This window comes from Mastomys coucha, unplaced genomic scaffold (genome assembly GCF_008632895.1).
Source record: "Mastomys coucha isolate ucsf_1 unplaced genomic scaffold, UCSF_Mcou_1 pScaffold23, whole genome shotgun sequence".
Lineage (NCBI taxonomy): Eukaryota > Metazoa > Chordata > Mammalia > Rodentia > Muridae > Mastomys > Mastomys coucha.
Genome location: NW_022196906.1, coordinates 9,281,816 through 9,304,530, shown reverse-complemented (window position 1 = coordinate 9,304,530; position 22,715 = coordinate 9,281,816). Strand labels below are relative to the sequence as shown.

At 42.4% G+C, this 22,715-nt stretch overlaps 2 protein-coding genes across 3 annotated transcripts in view; both read left to right on the top strand.

The window, feature by feature from the left end:
• The first annotated feature begins 7 nt into the window (after positions 1 to 7).
• Positions 8 to 20,324, top strand: CUNH11orf54 (chromosome unknown C11orf54 homolog). Its single transcript, XM_031345950.1, has 9 exons — positions 8 to 127; positions 4,615 to 4,762; positions 7,903 to 8,001; positions 10,870 to 10,943; positions 11,098 to 11,199; positions 12,323 to 12,499; positions 13,492 to 13,641; positions 16,327 to 16,443; positions 18,751 to 20,324. The coding sequence occupies exons 2-9, from the start codon at positions 4,708 to 4,710 to the stop codon at positions 18,922 to 18,924; spliced, it is 948 nt and encodes a 315-aa protein (XP_031201810.1). The 5' UTR covers positions 8 to 127; positions 4,615 to 4,707; the 3' UTR covers positions 18,925 to 20,324.
• A 1,900-nt stretch (positions 20,325 to 22,224) lies between these two features.
• The window catches only part of Med17 (mediator complex subunit 17), an 18,549-nt gene continuing 18,058 nt past the window's right edge, over positions 22,225 to 22,715 (top strand). The window contains exon 1 of one of the 2 annotated variants that reach the window (XM_031344518.1): positions 22,225 to 22,643. In XM_031344518.1, coding sequence (XP_031200378.1) covers positions 22,400 to 22,643 — 244 coding nt within the window. In that variant the 5' untranslated portion in view covers positions 22,225 to 22,399. The remainder of the gene's footprint in view (positions 22,644 to 22,715) is intronic. The other variant, XM_031344519.1, reaches the window with a different exon arrangement.

Sequence of the window (22,715 nt, the reverse complement as noted above, 5' to 3'; positions counted from 1 at the left end):
CCGGGAGGGGCGGTACCCCGGCTCTTCCTTTGGCCTTGAGCTATCAGAAAAGACAGGCAGGAGGCTGAACCCGTGTTCCTGAGTGGCAAGAAGGCATTCCTGCAAGTGTGAAGACACTGCGGGTCAGGTGAGCGTCAGTTTGTTGTGGTGACTGAGCCCGCAGTATGCCAAGTGCCCTGTCAAACTAAGAGTGGTCTACGCTATGTGTGCTGTAGCTGTGTACTCACTCACTTCTACCTTTTGATCCCTGCAGTTTGCCAACAGTCTGTGGAATCCTGCAACATTGACTCTGTGGCTTAGGACTAAGTTCTAACAGAACATTACAAGCACCTTGTTCAGTGGGTGACAAGGTCTGTGATGCGAGGACATACATGCTCGCGTTTCACTATTCCTTGAGTTCTCATAGACAAACACATTTCAAATGTAAAGTTGTTGGCCTAGAGATATAACTGGATTATAGAGATCTTGCCTAGTGTACATGGCACCACCGAGAAAAAAACAAAAAAGGAAACAAAAATCTGTGTGTGCGGTTAAATCTGTATGAATATAGGATCCTATGTGACTGACTGTACTATTTGCAAAGCTGTAAAGCCAGCCTTGTGCTTGAACCCTACTAGTCTAGTATATCATAAAAGTGTAGTATATCACAAATACTTAATAATTAACTAAGTGGCCACCTACTGTGTGAGAGGAGAAATCCAGTCTAGGAGGAAGACGAAGCTCAAGCATGATCAGTTCTGGGTGCTGCAAGGATTGCTCTGAACAGTCTCCCGGTGTCAGCTGACGGGGCCATTTCTTCACTGCTGATTCAGCTTAGGATAGGGTGCATTCTGGACTTACAGACCTGCCTTTGAGCTTGTTGCTGCTGCTATGGTTTGATGAATGTCTCTCTATGTAGCCCTGAGGGTCCTAGAACTTGTTATGTAAGCCAGGCTAACCTTAAATTCACAGAGAACCTCTTGGCTCTGCACCCCTCTGCCCCTGCCTCTGCCTCCAGTGCTGGAGCTAAACATGTGCACCACCATGCCTGGCTGGAACCTGCCTTTGAATTCTTTTTCTGCCCTGTAACAACTGAATGATCTTGGCTAAATTCTGTTTCCTCTTCTGTACAATAAGAAGTACAGTATAAGTCTGTCATGGATTGGAGAATTTTGATAGACTTTAAAGGGTCTGACAGTTTCTGAATACAGGGTGGCCTTAATAATGACACTCAGCATGGTTGCCATGGTTTGCCTGTTGCTTTCTGCGTTGTTTCTCCCCCTGCACTTATCTTCCTGTTTGGTTACCCTATCTCTACCCCGTTTCTGAGCCATTGGCTCCCACCAATTAGATCAGGCAAGTAAATACTTGCCTTCATCTGGCTGGAAGCTGTGCTGGAAAGGTCTGACTATCTGTGAAAAGCACCCCTTTTGGGTCCTAACTCCAACTCCAACCTCTACACACACATGTTCTCCTCTGCTGTCAGCTGCATGAACATCTAAACCAGAAACCAGATAAACCATCAGAAACCATCTAAACCATCAGAAACCAGAAACTGGTTTGTTTCTAAACCAGTTATCTGGGCTGGAGACTCTTATGGTTAGACTTTGTCTCTATTTTAGTAGGGATATAAAACAAACTGACTGATTTTCTTTTAAGAAAGTAAAAAGTATAAAACTAGGGATATTGCTGGGTGGTGGTAGCACATGCCTTTAATCCCAGTACTCTATGAGTGCAAGGCCAGCCTGGTCTACAGAATGAGTTCCAGAATAGATAGGACTAGACAGAGAAGCCTTGTCTCCAAAAGGGGAGTGTGTGTTAATCTAATGTGAATTCCTATTATTCCTATTATTCTACTACAAGTATAATCATCTAAAGTGGTTTCATTTTCCACACTATATACTAAGCTATACTAAGACCGGTGTGGTAGTACATACATTGAACCCCAGCACCAAGGGGTTCAAACAGGAAGACCACAGTACCAGACTAGCCTGGGCCACATAGTGAATCTTATATCAACAAAAAATAAAATAAATACAATCAGCAATGGATCAACATGCTGTTCATTGTGCAGATTTGGCATGTTCGTATATTAGGAAGTATCTCTTGTTACCTGATACAGAGTGTGATAAACTATTAACATGGGACATCTGGGTAAAGAGTGTGTAAGTTCTATTTGTATACGATGTATCAGTCTTAAATGACTTCAAAAGAAAATTAACACGTTTTACTTCTAAGCAATTAAAGACACAATTGAGTAATTGAAAAATATGTTTAGAGTAATTCAAGTATGATTATAGTAGCTGGAGCCCATTTTCAATAACTACTTGTGTTTCATTTGAAACACAAGAGTATATTGTTAAATAATTAAAGGACAATAAAAACGAATGCTTGGTAAAGTACTAAAGTAAAGGTCACCTATTTGAGCTACCTTGGAGGCAGGAGGGTAGTTAGTGCAGACAATATATGGATCCTATATCTTGAAAGAAAAACTGTAAATATAAGTGCTAAATATGTGTAATGGCATGTTCATGGAATATATATGTTCTGAAAGTATGGTCAAAAATAGAAATCATAGGCCAAAGATGGCTTAGGAGTTATATGTGCAGAGAGAGCTGACTTCTGCAAGTTAGTCCTCGGACCTCCACATGTGGGTTGTGGCATGTGCACACACACACACACACACACACACACACACAAATACTTTTAGTGAAATAATTTTTAAAAGATCCTGAGCCTAAGAAACATGGACCTGTAGAAATGGCTCAGCAGTTAAAAGCACACACTGCTTTCCAACAGGACGAGTTCCTCCTCAGCACACAGGTCAAGGCTTTTAGGCCGCCTGTGATGGTGCTTCAGCGGAGCCGCAGAGGCAGGAGGAGCTGTGAGTTGGAGGAATTCCATTATGTAGACAGGGTATGGATACTCTATCTAAAGAGAAAAACAAATCAAAAGAAACCTGCAGCGATCTGAGGGACCCACTTTTTATTTCCTGCGTGAGCACTTTTTTTTCTTTTTTTTTCTTTTTTTTAGTTTTTCAAGACAGGGTTTCTCTGTGTAGCCCTGGCTGTCCAGGTACTCACTCTGTAGACCAGGCTGGCCTCGAACTCGGAAATCTGCCTGCCTCTGCCTCCCAAGTGCTAGGATTAAAGGCGTGTGCTACCACCGCCAGGCTGAGTGAGCATTTCTAAACCCAGCCATTCTGATTAAGGATATGTTCCATTAACAACCTTCAGAGCTAGCTACTCCCATGGTGCTCTGGGAGACAGGAATACCCTCAGTGATTTGACTGTCCTGTGCTGTGATTGGCCCATCTGTCACCTCCCTGCCCGATTCCTTCTCTTTCCCTGAATTCCCTCTAGCCATCTCATTGAGCTTGCTTATAAGGCTGATCTCCTGAAAAGGGAAGTAAGTACCAATCTATGAATATATGTGCTCGTTTTTTTTGTAAAGTGTTTTTGCCTTGCATTTTTGAAAATATAAGATTATAATTGATTAAGTTACCAGATTAATTGAATGTTAAAAGTACTTACCAAGTAAGTATATTTACTTATAAACTAAAGTAAAAAAAGACTTTCAGAATCTAATCATTCATAGGTCTCCATTTCAATTAGTAACTAAAAATTTTCTGTTATTAAAATGACAGATAAAAGGAATAATTCAAATGTAAACAAATAAGATTTGACAACATAATTTTTTAGCTTCAGGGAAAAAAAAAAAAAAACAAATTCCAGACTTTGGTATTTTGTTATTACTGAGATCTACTTTTAGAATAAAATTTGTACTCTGTTTAAAAATAATAAGGGTAGTCAGGCCACCATGATCACTCCATGGGTGAAGGTATTTACCAATAAGCCTGAGTTCAGTCCCTGGCATCCACATGGTGGAAGAGAGAATCAACTCCTCAAGTTGTCGTGTGACCTCTATGGGTATGCTATGGCACAAGCATAAGGACACACACACATACACGCATACATACATACACAAATAAATGTCACATTAAAAACAATGTACTAACTCTAAGACAATTAACTTTTTAGCTTAAATGTAGAGTAGCAACCAAGTGACCTAATATGTACTACTGTGGACTATACAGATTGTATATACAAACACATATGCACACAACTGTAAAACCAATGAATTGTTTGTAACTCTTAGTGCATATCTTTTGGTTCAAAACCATATTCTTAGACCATCTGCTAGAAAAGCTCAAGGTTAGGCTGACTGTAGCACTCCGGGAGAAAGTGCTTTCCTGGCATACTTGAGCTCCTGGCTCAATCCCAGTACTGAACAACTAGAAAGGAAAAAAGCACAAAGAGCAGATTATTATAACAGTGTTGGGCTGGGAGGTAGCTGAAGCCCTGGGTTCTACATACAACACGCCAGGAAAGAAGACGAGAAAGGAAGGAGGGAGGGAGGGAACAGAAAAATAGACCAAAAGGAAGAAGAGGGAAAGAGCAGTCTGTAGGGCAGAGGCTCCTGCGCTCCTGCTCACATGAAACTGGCAGGAAGTGGTTAGAGCTCTGAGTGGAGCCCTGGGCACTTTGCCCTCCTTATGTAAGTGAACTCTGAGGGTATGGAACCTGAATGGCCTTTGCCTTCATTAAGTAACTAAGCTCTACCATTCATTTCCAGAGCCGGGACTGTCCGTGCTGGTGCCCAGTGGAGCTCTCGTGGTAGCCACCAGCTAGCTGCTGTGTCTAAGCAGCCTTGCTGAGAGGAAAGAGAATGGCTTGCTTTGAGTTTTCCTTTCACATGCCAAGTCTGGAGGAGCTTGCTGAAGGTAAAAACGTTGTTAGCTTTGGGTGATTGGTTTTTTAGTTTGTTTGTTTGGATTTGTCTGAGACAGGCTTTCTCTGTGTAGCCCTGGCTGTCCTGGAACTCACTCTGTAGGCAAGGCTGGCCTCGAACTCAGAAATCTGCCTGCCTCTGTCTCCTGACTATTGGAATCAAAGGTGTGTGCCACTAGGCCTGGCTAGCCTTGAGTATTTGAGGACTGTTCCAGAAAACAAAACCAAAAGATCCCTGAGGTTTATATGTAGCTAATTACATCTCTATATCTTATTGAAAAAGTACTTTTGATACAGAAATTTTTACTTCAGTATCTGTTCAGCATTATTTTTATTTTTAAAAAATCCAAATTCCTATGTCTCAAAAAAGAAAAAAAACAAAGTTGTATAAGTTTTTAAGCTATGTTATTTATAAGCATTTACAATGATTATCCCATTTTGATCTTAACAAAAATAGAAGTTATTTAATTCAAGATCCTTAGCATCACATGAAACTGCATATATTAATACCTTAAAAACCAGTCCTTTCCCAACCCCTGCACATATGGAACAGATATGCAACTTAGTCTTCATTGGGTTCCCCGGCACCTGGAGTAGGGGCTGTCCACTGTCCCTAAATTTGTTGCCTGCCTGTAGATCCCATTCCCCTAGTTGGGCTGCCTTGTCTGGCCCCAGTGAGAGAGGATGTGCCTAGTCCTGCAGTGACTGATGTGTGTATGTGTGAGAGAGAGGGGAGATACCTCTTCTCAGAAGAGAATGGGAGCAGGGAGCAGGAGCGGAGCTTCAAGAGTGAGGAGACTGGGAGGAAAAGGGGCTGATGTTGGAATGCAAGGTGAATAAATTAATTAATTAAAAAGATATTATTGTAGATAAATTCAAATTTCATTTTGTTCCAACCCTGGTGTTGGCTCCTCCTCTGCTTATCCTTCCAGGAATAACCACCACATCACTATTTACAGTGATATAAATTATTCTCCCAGGAATAATCACCATATTACTATTTATAGTGATATAAATTATTCTTCCAAGAATAACTACCATATCTCCATTTATAGTGATATTAGTTATTCTCCCAAGAATAACCACCACATCACTATTTATAGTGATATAAATTATTCTCCCACAAGTACACACCATATCACTAATTATAGTGATCTTTTTGCTACCACCTTTATGCAATGAGAATTAGCAGAGGATCCCAGAGAGTTGTGCAATATTGAGAATAATAATATTCTTTAAATACAGTCTGCTGGGGCTAGAGAGGTGGGTCAGTGGTTAAGGCACTGGATGAACTCACATGGTGGCTCTTAATTGTCTGTAATTGTTAGTTCTAGATGATTCAGTGCCCTCTTCTGGCCTCCTTCAGCACCAGACACATAAGTGGTGCACAGACATACATGTGACCATAGCACTCGTACATATTAAAAATAGATAAATAATAAAAATAAAATATTTAGTCTATTCTTGAGTATTGATCATAGTCTCAAATATACTTTGCATATTTATTCACTGATTGTCATTTCACTTACTTAAATTTCTCTGTGTGGATTCTTTTTTGTTTGTTTGTTTTGAGACAGTATTTCTCTGCATAGACCTGGCTGTCCTGGAACACACTCTGTGGTTCAGGCTGGTCTTGAACTCAGAGACCTGCCTGCCTCCGCCTTCAGAGGGCTAGGATTAAAGGCGTGCGCCATCATACTTGGCCTTTTCCTTTCTTTTTTTTTACTTTGTTCAAACAAGAATATAAGGAAGTTCTCCAGTGTAAACTAGAGAAGAAAAAAAAGATAGACAAATGCACCAACTGAAGCCCAGAAGGTCTGCATTCAAAGCTGTGATGTCTTAGGGTCCATTCTGTGGTGACTTCTGTCTCTAGAACCATCCCTTTTCATAGTATGCTGTCTAAGAGTTAACATGTTGGCAAAGGGACCAACTCAGACATGTACTTGCTTTTTGTTTTTTTGCTTGCGTGTTGTCTGTATCATGTGAGTGCCCCATGCTTACAGAGACCAGAAGCTGTGCTGGATTGTTAGGAACTGGAGTAACTCAGTTTTCAGCCTTCATATGGGTACTGTGGACTGAATCTGGCTCCTCTAGAAAAGAAACCAATGCTTTTAACCACTGAGCCATCTCTCCAGCCCTGCTTTTTGCTTTTTAAATTACTTGCTTCTTATTCTTTTTGACCCTTAAAAACATAATCTTCGTGGAGCTGACGCGATGACTCAGTGGGTAAATGTGTTTGCAGCACAAACTGCGTGCGTGCACGTTTGCCTGTGTGTGTGTGTGTGTGTGTGTGTGTGTGTGTCTGTCACACACACATACAGACACACTATAAATAAATGAAATACATATGTATATTAGTGTTAAATAAATTTTCACTGTAGCAGTGTCCCATCCTAGCCATGGAAGAGACTGTTCTTTATTTATTTATTATTTTTGTTTTTGAGACAGGGTTTCTCTGTGTAGCCCTGGCTGTCCTGGAACTCACTCTGTAGACCAGGCTGGCCTCAAACTCAGAAATCCACCTGCCTCTGCCTCCCAAGTGCTGGGATTAAAGGCATGCGCCACCACCGCCCGGCCCTGTTCTACAGTTACTAAGCTTTCAAATATGGGGGCCATTGCTCTTCTAATCACCAAAGTTAGTAATTGTGGGTATTTTTGTGTCAGAGAGTACATTATGTCTTCTGAGCACATCAGTAAGATTATTCCAGGGCTGGGGAGATGGTGCAGTGGTTAAGAGCACTGGCTGCTCTTCCAGAGGTCCTGAGTTCAATTCCCAGCACCCACATGGTGGCTCACAACCATCTGAAATGGGATCCAATGCCCACTTCAGGCATACAGGTGCACATGCAGCAGAGAACTCGTGTGTTAAATAAAAAGTGAACTTAAAAAGAGAAAAGATTGCAAGAAGTTAAAAAAAAAAAAAAAGAGCATTCCTGGGTGAGTGGTGCAGGTCAGTGTAGACTATGGGCTTTGCACTTAAGCCCTGGCTCCCTCTTTTCTCCCCCTCTCCCTTTTTTATAATGTAAGTTAAGATTGTGAGTGCAACAAAGAAACTTTGAAGAAAGATTTAGTATATGGTGGCCAATTTTTTTTTACCTAATGTTAAATCTCTTCTTTGTGTGTCTTTTATTAGTATTGCAGAAGGGGCTAAAGGACAACTTTGCTGATGTCCACGTCTCAGTGGTTGACTGCCCAGATTTAACAAAGGAGCCATTTGCCTTTCCTGTAAAAGGTGCGTAGTTTTAAAAAAGAAAAAAGAAAAAAGTTTTTGGTTTTCAGTCATATACTTTTTTGGAAGCCAGTATTATTTTCCTCTAGGAGTAAAAGCTGTTATTACAACTTTCAGACATCATATACATAATTTAAAATTAAGTAAGCCTCTTTTTAGGCCTTATATTTGATTCAACTATTAAATGGTTAGACCCCTTCCAGGAATTTGCCAAGTTTGATGTACTAAGGGGAGGAAATGAATGCTGGTTAAGTAAAACAGCCTCAGGGTGACAGACACCTGGTCAGATGTATGTGGCAGCAGCACTCTAAGACGCTAGCTCCAGCTTACTGGTGAGAAACTGGAGCTAGAGAGAGGCCAGGTGAACCCTGTGGGAGTCATAACCAAGAGTCAAATTTCCACCATTATGCCCTGTGGCTATAAGGAATTAGAGCATAGTGCATTTCTCTATTTCTTTTATGTTAATTGACATAGCTCCTTACAAAGTAATCTTCTTTGACATTGGTCCTAGTGTCTATTCATCCCATTGGACTAAGCCCCATAATGTCCCACAGCCTTCGATACATTAGATAGGAAAGTTCAGTTGAGCATTGTGGTAGCCTTCCAGGTTAAACAGTCTTTGACTGTAGTCTCTCTCAACACCTTGCAACTATTAGAAGCCATTTTGAAACATTTATTTTATACTTACTGGGTATTTTGTATGTATGTATGACTGTGCACCTTGTGCATGCTTGGTGCCTGTGGAAGCAGAAGAAGACATCAGGTCCATCTGGAGGTTGTGGGTGCTGGGAACTGAACCCAGGTCTTCTGGAAGAGTAAGCCAGTGCTCTTGACTGCTGAGTCATCTCTCCCCAGCCACAGTTCAACCTTGTGAATGAACAAAATAAGATCAACTTTTTTCCTTCCCCCTGTAATCGTCTGTGGTTTCTGGTTTTCATTTTGAGAGTAAATTACTCTTCCTTGTTTTTCAAGCTGCCTCTTTCGAGAAGATGCTTTAAAATGTTTTACAGGATATTTTCCCCTTGCATCCACCTACTTTGTAGAACCTTTCCAAGTTTTTTCATCTAACCAGGACCCAGAACCTTTGAAATCTCTGTCTCACCTAGATCTCTAGAATCTCCAGTTGTGTATACCACATCTCTACCCAGGGCTTCCTTCCCTCCCTCTTCCCTGGACAGCCATTGGTCCTGTAGTTATTCCTCCAGCCAGCAGCGTCTCATCACTCAGTGCACAGCCTGGGGATCATTTCTGCACCTCCCAAGCCCCTCCCCGAACACAAAAGGCACTTGTAAGACTCTTTTGCAACTCTCCTCTGCATAACAGCAGGGTGATTAAATGTACTTCCTTTAATGATAACTGAAAGACTTCTCAAGATGGAGATAATCATTTTCTCCTCTGTTTTAAAAAGTGCCTTCTCCCAAACTGCCTCATTGTGTTGTTCTAATACTAAAAAACGTAAATAACAGGGCTTGCTAGATGGTTCGAGGGGGAAAGGCCCTTGCTGTCATGCCTGGTAAACTGGGTCCAATCCCAAGAATCCACATGGTGGAAGGGCAGACTCCCACAAGTTGTTTTCTGACACAAATATCTCCTACTACCACACACATACAAAATAAATAAAGATCATAAGGAAAAATGTAAGAAGGGCTAGAGAGATGGCTCAGTGGGTAACTGCTCTTCCTGCTTAAGCATGAGGGCTTGAGTTCAGATCCCAATACCCATGTAAAAGCCTAGAAGTTGTCATGTTTGTTTGTAACCCAGCACTCAGGCAGACAGAAGATTGCTGGGGCTCACTTCATGTTCAGGGAAAGACCCTTAAGGAATAATGTGGAGAGTGATGGAGCAGGTCACCCAGTATCTTTCTCTGGCTTCTACTCATGGTATATATGTACAGTATATGCACATAAACATATTTGAATATACTGTACACACATCACACTCATACTTACATTAAATCAATCAATTAAAATGTAGGTAAAGTACATTATACAGTTTAATTTATTTAGTTTAAACTAGTTTTAATAGTTTAACATTGATTTTAAAATGTAAGTAGATAACGGGTTAGGAGAACAACAGCTTAATAGTACAGTATGCTTTTACCCCTGAGTTCAATCCTTAGCACAAAGCAAACAACAAAATACTTGCACAACTACAGAAATACACACATAAAAACTTGCTAATATCCAAAGGTTATCTATCATTATTTGTTTTTTGTATAAACTTATTTTTATAACCTTATTTGTATAAATTTATAAAAAACCATTGCAGCATGGGTCTAAAGAACAACATTCTACGAAAGTAAAATGTTATAAAAATTTAAAAATAAGGGGCTGGAGAGATGGCTTAGCAGTTGAGGGCACTGATTGTTCTTCCATAGGACCCAGGTTCAAATCTCAGCACCCACATGGCAGCTCACAACTGTCTGTAACTCCAAAATCTGGAACTTTCACACAGACATACATGCAGGCAAAACACCAACGCACATAAAATGGAAATAAATAAATTAGAAAAAAACTAAAAATACAACTTACACCCCCCTAAAAAAAAAAAAGAATACTTTTTAAAAATGAAAATGCCACCTGGGAGGATTTTTGAAGAATTAGGCAAATGAATTCTATAAACTCTACCCAAAAGTTGGCCCCTGTCCCCTTAGAAGCCAGTTGTTGGTATGTCACTGGCCTTGGAGCCATGCCCAGGAATGATGCTGTTGGTGCAGTTGAAGCAGAACCGAGCAGGGACCACTGGCATCTTTTCATCTCTGCTAGTTCCAACTGAGACTCTCTTTCATTGTTCCTAATAAATTAGTGCCTTTTGGAATTTTATACTTGAATGATATGTTTGCCTACTTTTAAGATGGCTTGTGTTTTTTAGGCATCTGTGGGCAAACTAGAATTGCAGAAGTAGGAGGTGTGCCTTACTTATTGCCTCTTGTAAACAAAAAAAAGGTAAGTATGTTTTTATTCTCTGTATTCACAAACTGTAGAAACTGGGTTGACCCACACCAGCGAGTGTGGCAGGCAAGGAAGCCGGTGGTCTGTTGTAAAAAGTAAATCAGGAAATTCATATGGTACAGCTTCAATAATTTTTTCCTTTTTATAGGTTTATGACCTAAATGAAATTGCAAAAGAAATAAAGCTGCCCGGAGCTTTTATCCTTGGAGCGGGGGCAGGTCCATTTCAGACGCTTGGGTTCAATTCTGAGGTCAGTGTGTAAATAGTATTATTTTATTTTGTTCATTTGACATTTGAGCTATTCATAACTTTTTTACTGGCCTGACAAAGATCTACTTTAGCTGGGAGTGGGTGGTTCCTACATGTGGTTTTAGTATTTAAAGAGGCTGAGGCAAGAGGATTGTGCAAGTTCAGGGTCATCATGGGCCACATAAGTGAGTTCCAAGTGAGAGGTTGAGAAGGATTACTATAAGTCTAAGGTCAGCCTGGTCTACACAGCCAGCCATGACCATAGAATGAGATCCTATTCTAAATAAATAAATACATAAGTAAATAAATAAATAGACATTTGTCAGGTGGCATGGTAGACATAGTAATCGCAGAGTTCAGGCAAGAGGATTATATCTAAATTTGTGAGTTCCATGCCAGATAGTCTTCACAGCAGCTTACTGGGATACACAGCAAGAGGCTTGTCTGATGGTTCAGAGGTTAAGTGGCTGCTCTTCCTGAGGGCCCAAGTTCAGTTCCCAACACATATACAGCAGCTCACAGCTGTCTGTAACTCCAGTTCCAGGAATCCAATGACACCTTCTAGCTTCTATGAGGACCAGGTATGCTACACATACGTGTAGAGAAAGCACATACACATGTAAAATAAATGTATTTTACAAAACGTTTGTGTTGAATGTCCACAGCTGTGACAAAATAACAGCAACAGACAGCTGAAAGGAGACGCTCTTGCTCACGGTTTTGGAAGTTTCCGTCCTGGGTTGGTTTCCCAGGTGTTTTGGGCCTTTGTGGAGTTAGCACCGTGAGGAGGTCATGGGGGGACACAGCTGATTACCTTCCTGCAGCTGGGAAGCGGACAGCCAGGGAACAGAGCCTCTTCCCCCGAACCACTACATCCCATAGACAGGTTAGCCTGTTGCTCAGGTGGCACTAGGGAATGGTCATGTTGTCTGAATACAATTTGAATTTAGCAGGGAACATAAGCCAGTGGTAGACCCTTGTCTGAGCATGAACAAAGGCCTGGGTACAATCTCCAACACTGCTCCAATATGTGAATATATTGGAAATGACCTGGGATAAAATCTCCCAATGTCTGAGAGAAAGAAATTATTAATTATTACACTAATACTGATTTTTCTTTCTAGTTCATGCCAATTGTTCAAACAGCAAGTGAACGCAACCGACCTGTGAATGGAAGTTACTTTGCCCATGAAGATCCTGCTAATGGAGAGTGCCTGCTGGAGAAATACAGCCAAAAATATCATGACTTTGGATGTGCACTGCTGGCTAATCTTTTTGCCAGTGAGGGCCAGCCTGGCAAGGTGATTATGCCTATAAGAACATAGCATTCTTTACATCTTCTCAGATAACTAAATACGAGTTTTTATTGTTCCCAGTATAGTTCTCCCAAGAAAATCAGATGTTCCAATGCCAGAATTTTTATGTGACCTACTTAGTTTTTAAAAAATAAATAAATAAATAAAAAGATTCAGAATAGTACAGGGAAAGACAAAGCCTTTTTTAAAACCCAAAGTTAAGAATATTTCCTTAGTAACCAGAGCATCCATTTGCTCTACGTTTCTGAGTAAAGGTAACAAGATATCTAGGCTATTCACACCTGCATAGGCATTTGTTTGTTTCTGCACTGAGCTACAAGTGTTGGTGACAAGGAGAATGCATGCCTGTTTGATCTCAGGGACCTAGATCTAGAAAGGAGAGAGCCTTGAGAAATGAGATAGAGGTGTGAAAGTACCCAAGAACATAGGGAAAACTCATCCAGAATTTTACAGCAAGTGAAACCTTGTAAATGTGTCTTCACCCCATGACCCGAGGTGAAGCTCTTTAAGCCTGGTAAACCTTAAACTTTCTGAGCCACTTGGTCTCCGGAGTTCAGAATAGGACTCAGCTCAGGACTCATGAATAAGATTGTTGGAGTCACATATAGCTGGTGTGTGTGTGTGTGTGTGAGAGAGAGGGGGGGGAGGGGGAGGGAGAGAGAGAGGGAAAGAGAGAGGGAGAGAGAGGGAGAGGGAGAGAAGAAAGAGAGAAAGAGAGAGAGACAGAGACAGAGAGAGAGAGAGGGAGAGAGGAAAGAGAGAAAGAGAGAGACAGAGACAGAGAGACAGAGACAGAGAGAGAGAGAGAGATTTAATTAAGACTCACAAGGAATGAGGCATTTCAACTCTCATCTTTGTGTGCTGAGCAAATAAGAATATTTACCTGGTGGCAGTAATTTTATAATGGTACGTTCAGGTGGCTATTATGTAGAATTGTATAGTGTATGCAGTTATGTGCACCATTTCATCCTCTGCAGGTCATTGAAGTGCAAGCCAAGAGAAGAACAGGAGAACTTAACTTTGTGAGCTGCATGAGGCAGACTCTGGAGAAGCACTATGGTGACAAGCCGGTGGGGATGGGAGGCACCTTCATTGTGCAGAAGGGGAAAGTAAAAAGCCACATCATGGTAAGGCCGTGTCTGCTGCCTGCACAGACACAGCAGCCACCTGTGCACAGCTCAGGCTAGCCTCCAACTCACTACACAGCCTGCTAAGTGCTAGCATTACAGATACATACCGCCATTCATGGTACAAGTTTTACTTTTCATATGGCCCAGTACACCACAACCATGCCTAATGTCAGAAAATTTCCCGTGTTTTTGTACATTTTGTACAAATTGTAGCTGCCATTCTATCTTTTTTCCATTGAAGGTAACTTTTATATATTGTACAGAGTCTAGCTTCACCCATCACTGTGCATGTGTGTGTCCAATTTTCCCTTTGGCTGGCACCGGCACTCTTGTTGAAAATCATTTACCCAGGCAGGGGAAATGACTCAGTGATTAAGAGAACTCACTGTTCTTTCAGAGGACCTGAGTTCAATTCCCACCCCCAACCCCCACGCTCCATAGTGTTTCATTACTTTCATTATCTTGAGATCCATGGGCACCAGGCACGCACATGGCGCACACAGATACATGGAGGAAAAGTATGAAAACACATAAAAATAAATACATTTTTTTAAGAAAAAAAATCATTTGCACCCTACCCCCACCCCATGGAAGGCTTTGTTTCTGGCCTCTCTATTCTGCAACATCTGGTTATGTTTTTATCAGTTTGATACAGGTTAGTCACCTGGGAAGACAGAAGCACAGTTGAGGAGTTGCCTTCACTAGATCTGCCTGGGGCAGCTCTGTGGGGTATTATCTAAATTAATGATTGATGTGGGAGGGCCCAGCTTGTTATGGGCAATGTGGTATAAAAAGCATCCTAGCAAGCCATGGAGAACAAGCCAGTAAAGAGCACTCTGCCTCAGTTCCTGCCTTGAGTTCCCGTCCTAGCTTCCCTTCAAGCTGTAAGATAAAATAAAGATAAGATAAAATAAAGATAAGATAAAATCTGTGAGCTGTAAGATAAAATAACCCCTTCCTCCCCAGTTGCCTTTGGTTGTGGTCTATCACGGCAATGGGAAGTAACAGGCAAAACATGCCTGGCTGTGCAGCTGGCACTGTCGATGGCAGTAAACCTGTACAGTTACAAGCAGAGATGTGAAGACTCTGATTTCTTTTACAGAATTGTTTTGAAAATTTCATAGAAATTTTAGGTACATTTTTCTACTTAAAAAAAAAAAGAAAGAAGAAATCAGTAAGATTTAAGTAGCAGCTTGGTATGGAGGTATATGCCTTTAATCCCAGGACATGGGAGGCAGAAGCAGACAGGTCTCTGGGAGTTCCAGGCCAGCCAGCGTTACATAGCGAGACCAGCATTTAAATAGCAATTACACTGATCTTCTCTGCTTTGCCTTTTGCCATGATGGTGATCAAACCCAGGGCCTCACAAACACCACAGAGCAATGATGAGTCTTGTTATTGGGTTTTGCTTTCAGGGGTTGAGGGTGGTTCTAGAATAGGATAGAAGACAAGGCCTTACACACAGGAGTCAAGGATTGTAAAACTAAGACACCCTCAGCACAGGGCCAAGTCCATAGCTAGCTAGCTAGACATCTCCATCTTCTGCCATCTCTACCTTCCCTAAATGCAGTGTATTTTTTCATTCTGATTTCTGTGTTGTATTAGTCTATGTGATTGTATGTGTGAATGCAGGAGCATACATGGGGAATTAAGAGAACTTTCAAAAGTCTGTCCTCAGGCTGAGAGTTGCCTGCTCTGGAAGCCTAGAGATAAGAGTTTAATTCCTGGATCCTACCTAAAAGCAGAAGGAGAAAACGCACTATGGAGTTACCCTCTGACCTCTGATGTTGGCACTGTGGCACACACACACCATCACGCATATACACAGCAATAATCCTTTTTTTTTTTAAAGTTGGTTCTCTTTGTTGCAAGTTTTAGGGATTGAATTCAGGCCACTATGCTTTCATGGCTTTTACCTGCTGAACCAAATTCCTGGCCCCACTCTGATTTCTTTCATCATTTTTTATAGTTTCCTATATATGTTCTCTCACTTCCTTGATTAAGCTTATTACAAAAATAGTTCATTATTCTCTTTGATACCTCTGCCCACCTCTAGAGGAGTGTTTCCCTGTCCCACCCACTTGCTATCCTGGCAGCAGTTATGAGGTACAAACACAGAGGAAGAGAGCCGGAGCTCAGAGCAGAGCCTTAACTAGATGAGAAAGCCCTGGGGCTGACCCTGGCACTGAGGAAAACCTAAAGATTAGGGTGAAGGGAGTAGGAGGGGGAAGCTGAGCAGCTCAGTGGTAGAGTGCTGACCAAGAAGGCAGGAGGCCCTGGTTCTAATCCCCAGATCTGTATGAGAAAAATATTTTAGAAAGCGGAGGGACTGGGGCTATGGCTCAATGGTATGGTATTTGCCTAGAGTGTACAAGTTCCAATATCCCCCAAAAATTAAATTAAATTAAAATCACACATAAAATGGAGAACAAGATTGTACAACAAGAAGACTGAATACCTGTGGAAAGAAAAACAGTAATGCCTCACTTCATTAATTAGGAATAAGCTTTAGATTGAACAGATTGGTTGGCTAGCCCTTTAAGAACTGCCATTTGTGATTGATACCAAAGTGCACTCAGTGAAAAGTATAAATGTTAACAATGAGATCATACTTTTTGATTCTCGTTATTTTAATTTTCATTAATATTCAGTGTTTTCTTGTTTAACAATTTCTTATTGCAGCCTGCAGAGTTTTCTTCCTGTCCACTGAACTCGGACGAAGCTGTCAATAAATGGCTACACTTCTATGAGATGAAAGCTCCCTTGGTTTGTCTACCAGTTTTTGTTTCCAAAGACCCCGTGAGTCTCTCATCTTCCTTTTATATGCAGTGAAAATGCATGGTGGGATACCCGCTCTTTTAACATTTATATATTTAGTGTATGGGTGTGTGGGTGGGTGGGTGGGTGGGGGTGTGTGGTTGTGTGTGTCACATGCTAGAAGCCAATGAGTGGAGATCCGAGAGCACCCTGTGAGAGTAGGTTCTCTCCTACTGTGTGAATGAATACACAGATCAAACTCAGGTTGCTTGGCTTGGCAGCAAGCGCTTTTGCCAGCTCATCTTGCCAGCCTCTTATTGTTTTAGAACTAGGTAATTTGGGGGTTTGTTATTTAAGCATGAAGACACACCATGAGTATGGCGGTGGAGGAGGTTTACTGTAGATAAAAAAGCTAGAGCAGAACCAGAAGCAGGGACATCTGGGAGAGTCCAGAGAGGATGTGACCCTGAGCCATCTGAGGAGGAGGTGTGGGGTGAGAGGGAGAGAGAGGAACCAGGTGTAACAGCCAGGAGGGAAAAAGTTAAAAATAGAGCGGGTCACCAAAATGGCTTGATTATATAGTAAAGAGCCTCTGGAAGAAGGGCAGCCCAGCCCCTGTGCTGGATGAGTTTGGGGGTAGAGGGCAGGATATGGCAGCCATCCGCAGTAACAGATACGGACTGAGAGACACTAAGAGAACCTGGCAGCCAGGGCTGCTTTCATAAGTTAAATAGGCATCTCAGCCATTTGTCTCTGGGTTTGAGACTTAATGTTCTGGCTATCCCAGAACGCACTTTGTAGGCCAAGTGTCACCTGCCTCTGCCTCTCAAGCACTGGGACTAAGGGCATGTGATAGCACGCCTGGCGTTTTTTCCCTTGACCTTACGCATCAATCTAGGCCACCAACTGCCTTTGTAGCCAAGGATGACCTTGAACTTCTGATCCTTCTGCTTACATTTTCTGCTTCAGTGCTGAGGTTACAGGCATTGCTACAATGTCCAGTTTATGGGCATTATCCTGAAAGACGAGGGGTATGTGGCTTTCTACACAGAGTGTTTGACAGAGCAGACTTTACCTTCAAGAAAGTAAAAGAGCAGGCATTTTAAATAACGCTGGTGTGTTGGAACAAGCCTTTAATTCCAGCATTCTTTAGGATCACTGTGAGATCAGGCCATCCTGGGCTACCCAGTGAGAGTGGTCTCAAGACCAATCAAAAACAACAATAAGTAATAATAATAAAGCACAAGATTCAGGTCTCTTGCTATCTTGCCTGATGTTCATTCTATTCTAATGCTACATGCCAGAAAAAAAAAAAAAAAAAAGTGCTCGGGGCCAGTTCAGGGAGTAGCTACCAAAGTCCTGACTGGTAGCCTTTTAAGCCTATCAAACATCTTATCTTCCCGAGGCTCCACAGTGATCAGTTAAAAGGCTATCAAGGACAGCATTCTATAGTAGTAGAAATACTGGAAATGTGTCCATTGACACAGTGAGGCCCTGAGCAGAAAGCCACAGAGGTATCAGAGAAACTGGAGCACTTAACCTCTTATAGGCAGAAACTTTACGCTATATGGTAAGTTTGTAAAGAAAAAAAGATTAAGTTGTATTCCTTTTCTCTGTATGGATGTCCTGCCCACATGTATGTCTGTGTGCCACATGTGTGCCTGGTGCCCTTGGAGGCCAGAAGAGGGTGTCAGATCCCCTGGAACTGGAGTTACAGATGGCTGTGAGCTGCTTGCTATGTTGGGCTGAGAATTGCACATGGGTCCTCTGGGGATTCAGCCAGTGCTCTTAACTACTGAGGCATCTCTCCAGCCTCCTACATTGGTAATTTTTGAATAAGCAATGTGCGGAGCAGTGTAGAAAGCTACAGTTTGAATAAAAATGGTGAAAGTCTTCCTGGAAGGACCTGCAGGAAGGTGCTCATATCTGCTGCCTTGAATAAAGAAAAGACAAAGAGGGCCAGTGCACTCTAGTGGTTGCTCTGACTGTACCCTCCTGCATCCTTGCCTTCCCTGAGTGTACTCCACTGCTTACTTACAAACTGGTCAGCTGCAGATGGAGCTCCATGAGAGAGCCCTTGCCTGGCATGCACGAGGCCTTGGAGTCAAGGAGCAACCAGCACTACAAAACATTTAATTGCAGGTTTCAGGGTAGATCCTGGGATCTGTTACTCAGAAGATACAGTAGGAAGACTGGGAGTTCAAAGCTAGTCTTAGCCACAGTTAAGTTCCTGTCTTAAAGAAGAGAAAACCTTTAAGAAAAAGTAACAAAGGGCTTCTCTCCTTCCCCTTCAATACACTGTATTCAAGATAATTTGAATCCATACTGACAGACTGTCTGCTGTCCTAGGGGCTGGATTTGCGACTGGAGCACACACATTTCTTCAGTCATCACGGAGAAGGCGGACACTACCACTACGACACCACCCCAGACACAGTGGAGTATCTTGGCTACTTCTCACCTGCACAGCTCCTCTACCGCATTGATCAGCCCAAAGAGACCCATACCTTTGGAAGAGATTAAAGCAGCTGTCTAATGGTTAGCTAAGGTTAAATTACTAACCCAGCAACTCATAGTAATTAAAAAATACAGTAGAGGACCAGAGAGAGAGAACGAGCTTCTCTAGCAAGCTAAGGCCCTACCTTAATCCCCAGCACAGCTAATAAAAGTAATCACTACACAAGCACTATTTTTATGGCATTTGAAATGCAAGGATGTGGACATATGACACTCATATTATTGAGCATCTTCATGTGAGGAAGGTATTGGGAACATAGATAACTAATCGAGATGCCCACTTTCCTATGTGCTCACTTTAGTAAACCAATCTTATGTCTCTATAGCCTAGCACAGTCTACCTTCTCTTCATACCACAGATATGAATATGGACAGGGACCTTCCATTATTCCTGCTATCTAGGAATAGCTTACATTTGGGTGGCATTACTAAATTTTTCAAGTTCATCTCACAAGAGCTAAGGGATTATTACTGAGTATTAGACACAACAGTGTGGAATCTTTGCACTGAGTTTTAAAAGCCCACTCTGGAAATCAGTATACTGTGTTCTCGGCACTGGACTGCCCACACTCAGAAGTCTGCAATTGCCTTTCACAGACGTTAGTAACACTCATTAGCCAGGCTCTTCCTAACTAGGTCTCTATCCAACAGTTTGTACCTTAGTTACTGTCTGCAAGATAAGAAAGAAAAGAAATAGCAGCAAAGCACAACATCAAACACTGCCAGTCTCCATCATGAGATAGAAAACTACTTTCTTATTGCGTGATGTCTTAAAGGGCACGTTTACGCCCTTTCTTTGAGACAATGAACCACAAGAAATTGGAATTCCCTCAGGAATTTCCTGCCAGGAGAAGGAAAAGGCTGAAGCCTGGTGCTGGCCAGAGGAGGAGCTTGTCTTCCAGAGGAAAGAGATGTCACACAGCTCTCAGGACAAACAGGAGCCTAGACAATGGTGGTGGGCAGGACCACAGCTCGACCTGCTTAGTTAGGTATACCTCGTGCCTTTTATTTAGACCCGAACCTTACGCCAGGACCCAACATGGATTCTGCAGGATGGTGGGGGAGGGATGGGAATCCAGAGACCTGTTTGTTCCTCTTCCCAAAGTGACTACATTCAAGAAATCATTTTGTGCTTTTCAAAAGATATTACACTATTCCTGAGCACTGATGGTTAGTGTATGGTGATGATGGTTAGAAAACTCCTTGCTGTTCTGTATCATAGAACCTGTGATGATTCACTAGACAGAAATCAACTTTCCAACCCTCCTAATGGCAATAAGACGTGGCTCTAGGAACTCTTTAGAACTAAGCCCTGAATGTTTTCTGATTCTTTACTTTGTCATGCACATGTCATGTATTTTTAATAATAATGTTATTTTTAATTAAACATGATTTTTGAAGTAAAACTAACACTGATTTTTTTTTCTTTTCTCTCTCATATGTTTGTTTGTTTGTTTATTGAGACAAGAGTTTCTCTATGTAGCCCTGGCTCTCCTGGAACTCACACTGTATACCAGATTGGTCTTGAACTTGAGATCTGCCTGCCTCTGCCTCCCAGATACTAGGAATAAAGGCACGTGCCACCACTGCCTATCTGATCAGCTGATACTTTTTTTTTTTTTTTTTTTTTTTTTTTTTTTTTTTTTTTTTTTTTTGTATTTTCAATACAGGGTTTTCTCTGTGTAGCCCTGGCTGTCCTGGAACTCACTCTGTAGACCAGGCTGGCCTCTTCCTCCAAGTGCTAGGATTAAAAGTGTGTGCACCACTACCTGAAGATAGTTTCTTTTAATATCTTACCTCAACAAAAACAATATTACTGAGCTGGAGAGATGGCTCAGCAGTTAAGAGCACTGACTGCTCTTCCAGAGGTCCTGAGTTCAATTCCCAGCAACCAACTGTGGCGCATAACCATCTCTAATGGGATCTGATGCCTTCTTATGAAGACAGCTACAGTGTACTCAAATATATATATTTAAAAAAACAATATTACTATTTTTTAAATGTGTATGTGATACATGTTTGCATGTCCACAACATGAGTGTGTATGCATATGGAAGCCAGAGGTTATGCCCAGTATCTTTGATTTCTCTCTACTGTAAACACTGAGGCTTGCTAACTCAGGTAGGCTAGTTAGTCAGTGCTGTGATCCCGTCTTTACCTCCTTGAGCACTAGGAATGTATAAGAGCTGCCACACCCACCTGGCTTTTTATGTGGGTTCTGGGGATCCAAGCTCCAATCATCACACTTGTACAACAAGGGCTTGATCCACTTATCACCCCATCCTAGTGCTAGTATTCTCTTATCTCACTTCCCCTGAGCTGAGGAAGATATTATTTCACCATTGTAGCAGAGTGCCAAAATAAGCATACAGTAAATATTTGTTAGATGGGTGGATGATTATGCCAGATATGTCACTAGTTTCTGGGGTATGTTTACTTGGTGAAACCAAACAAATATTATGTGATTAATATATTAATATGTGGGGGCTAGTGAGATGGCACCATCTGCTCTTCTGAAGGTCGTGAGTTCAAATCCCAGCAACCACATGGTGGCTCACAACCACCCATAATGAAATCTGATGCCCTCTTCTGGTGCATCTGAAGACAGCTACAGTGTACTCATCTGTAATTATATAAGTGTGTGTGAAGAGAAATAGAGCAGGAGTGGAACATAAAAAGAATTCTATTAGCCCGGTGGTGGTGGTGGTGGCGGCGGCGGCGGCGGCGCACGCCTTTAATCCCAGCACTTGGGAGGCAGAGGCAGGCGGATTTCTGAGTTCCAGGCCAGCCTGGTCTACAGTGTGAGTTCCAGGACAGCCAAGGCTACTCAGAGAAACCCTGTCTCGAAAAAACAAACAAACAAAAAGAATTCTATTTCCTTGTGGGGTCCCACACTGAGAGGATGGATTCACTTCCTTAATTTGATTCAAATATCAAGATTAATGAAATCACATACCTACAAGGTATTAATCCTGATGTAAGGAAGGTTTCTAGAGAGATCAGACTGAATCAACGGGAGTGACGTGGTGTGTGCGCTGCGTGTTTCAAAAATCAAATACCTAACCAACTAACAAAGAAGCTGCGTGACTCAATAACTAATCAACAAATTAGTCAAGTCGACAAGAAGTAAGCTATTTCAAAAAACAAGCAACCAACTAAACAAACAAACAAACAAACAAATTACAACGCCCAGCGTATCTACATAAAGCCAGCCCACTCCACTTTCACGGCTGCGGAGGACCCTCTGTCAGCCGGAAGTTTCCGGCTCTCGCGTGCAGCATTCAGGAAGTGTCCGGGCAGCTGACCCTCCGCGCCTGCTCATAGTGTTCCGCGAGACTCTGCGCGGAGGATTGTGGGGTAGCGGTGAGTGATTGGCTTCCTCCTGGGCTGCCGCTTCGGGCTTTCCGGGAGCTTGGCCCAGTCTTCTGTGTCCGTGCTCGTTTCTGACTCTCTGACGAGTCGCCCGCGGGCCGCCGCCAGCATGTCGGGCGTGCGAGCTGTGCGCATCAGCATCGAGTCGGCTTGCGAGAAGCAGGTGCAGGAGGTGGGCCTCGATGGCACCGAGACGTACCTGCAGCCGCTGTCTATGTCGCAGAACCTGGCGCGCCTGGCGCAGCGCATCGACTTCAGTCAGGGCTCTGGCTCTGAAGAGGAGGAGGCGGCGGGGACTGACGGCGATGCGCCGGACTGGGGGGGTACAGGAGCCGACCAGGACGACGAGGAGGGTGAGCCTTCGTCCCAGGGTCTCCCCTAAGGGTAAAGTGTGTTTTGTGGTGGGTAGCCTTGAGCCTGGCAGC

Bases quoted from the DNA above. Each gene is read 5' to 3' on its own strand.
- CUNH11orf54 (XM_031345950.1), top strand. From the start codon at position 4,708: ATGGCTTGCTTTGAGTTTTCCTTTCACATGCCAAGTCTGGAGGAGCTT. The intron at 11,200-12,322 runs GTCAGTGTGTAA...TTTTCTTTCTAG, and splicing joins CGCTTGGGTTCAATTCTGAG to TTCATGCCAATTGTTCAAAC. The intron at 16,444-18,750 runs GTGAGTCTCTCA...CTGCTGTCCTAG, and splicing joins TTTTTGTTTCCAAAGACCCC to GGGCTGGATTTGCGACTGGA.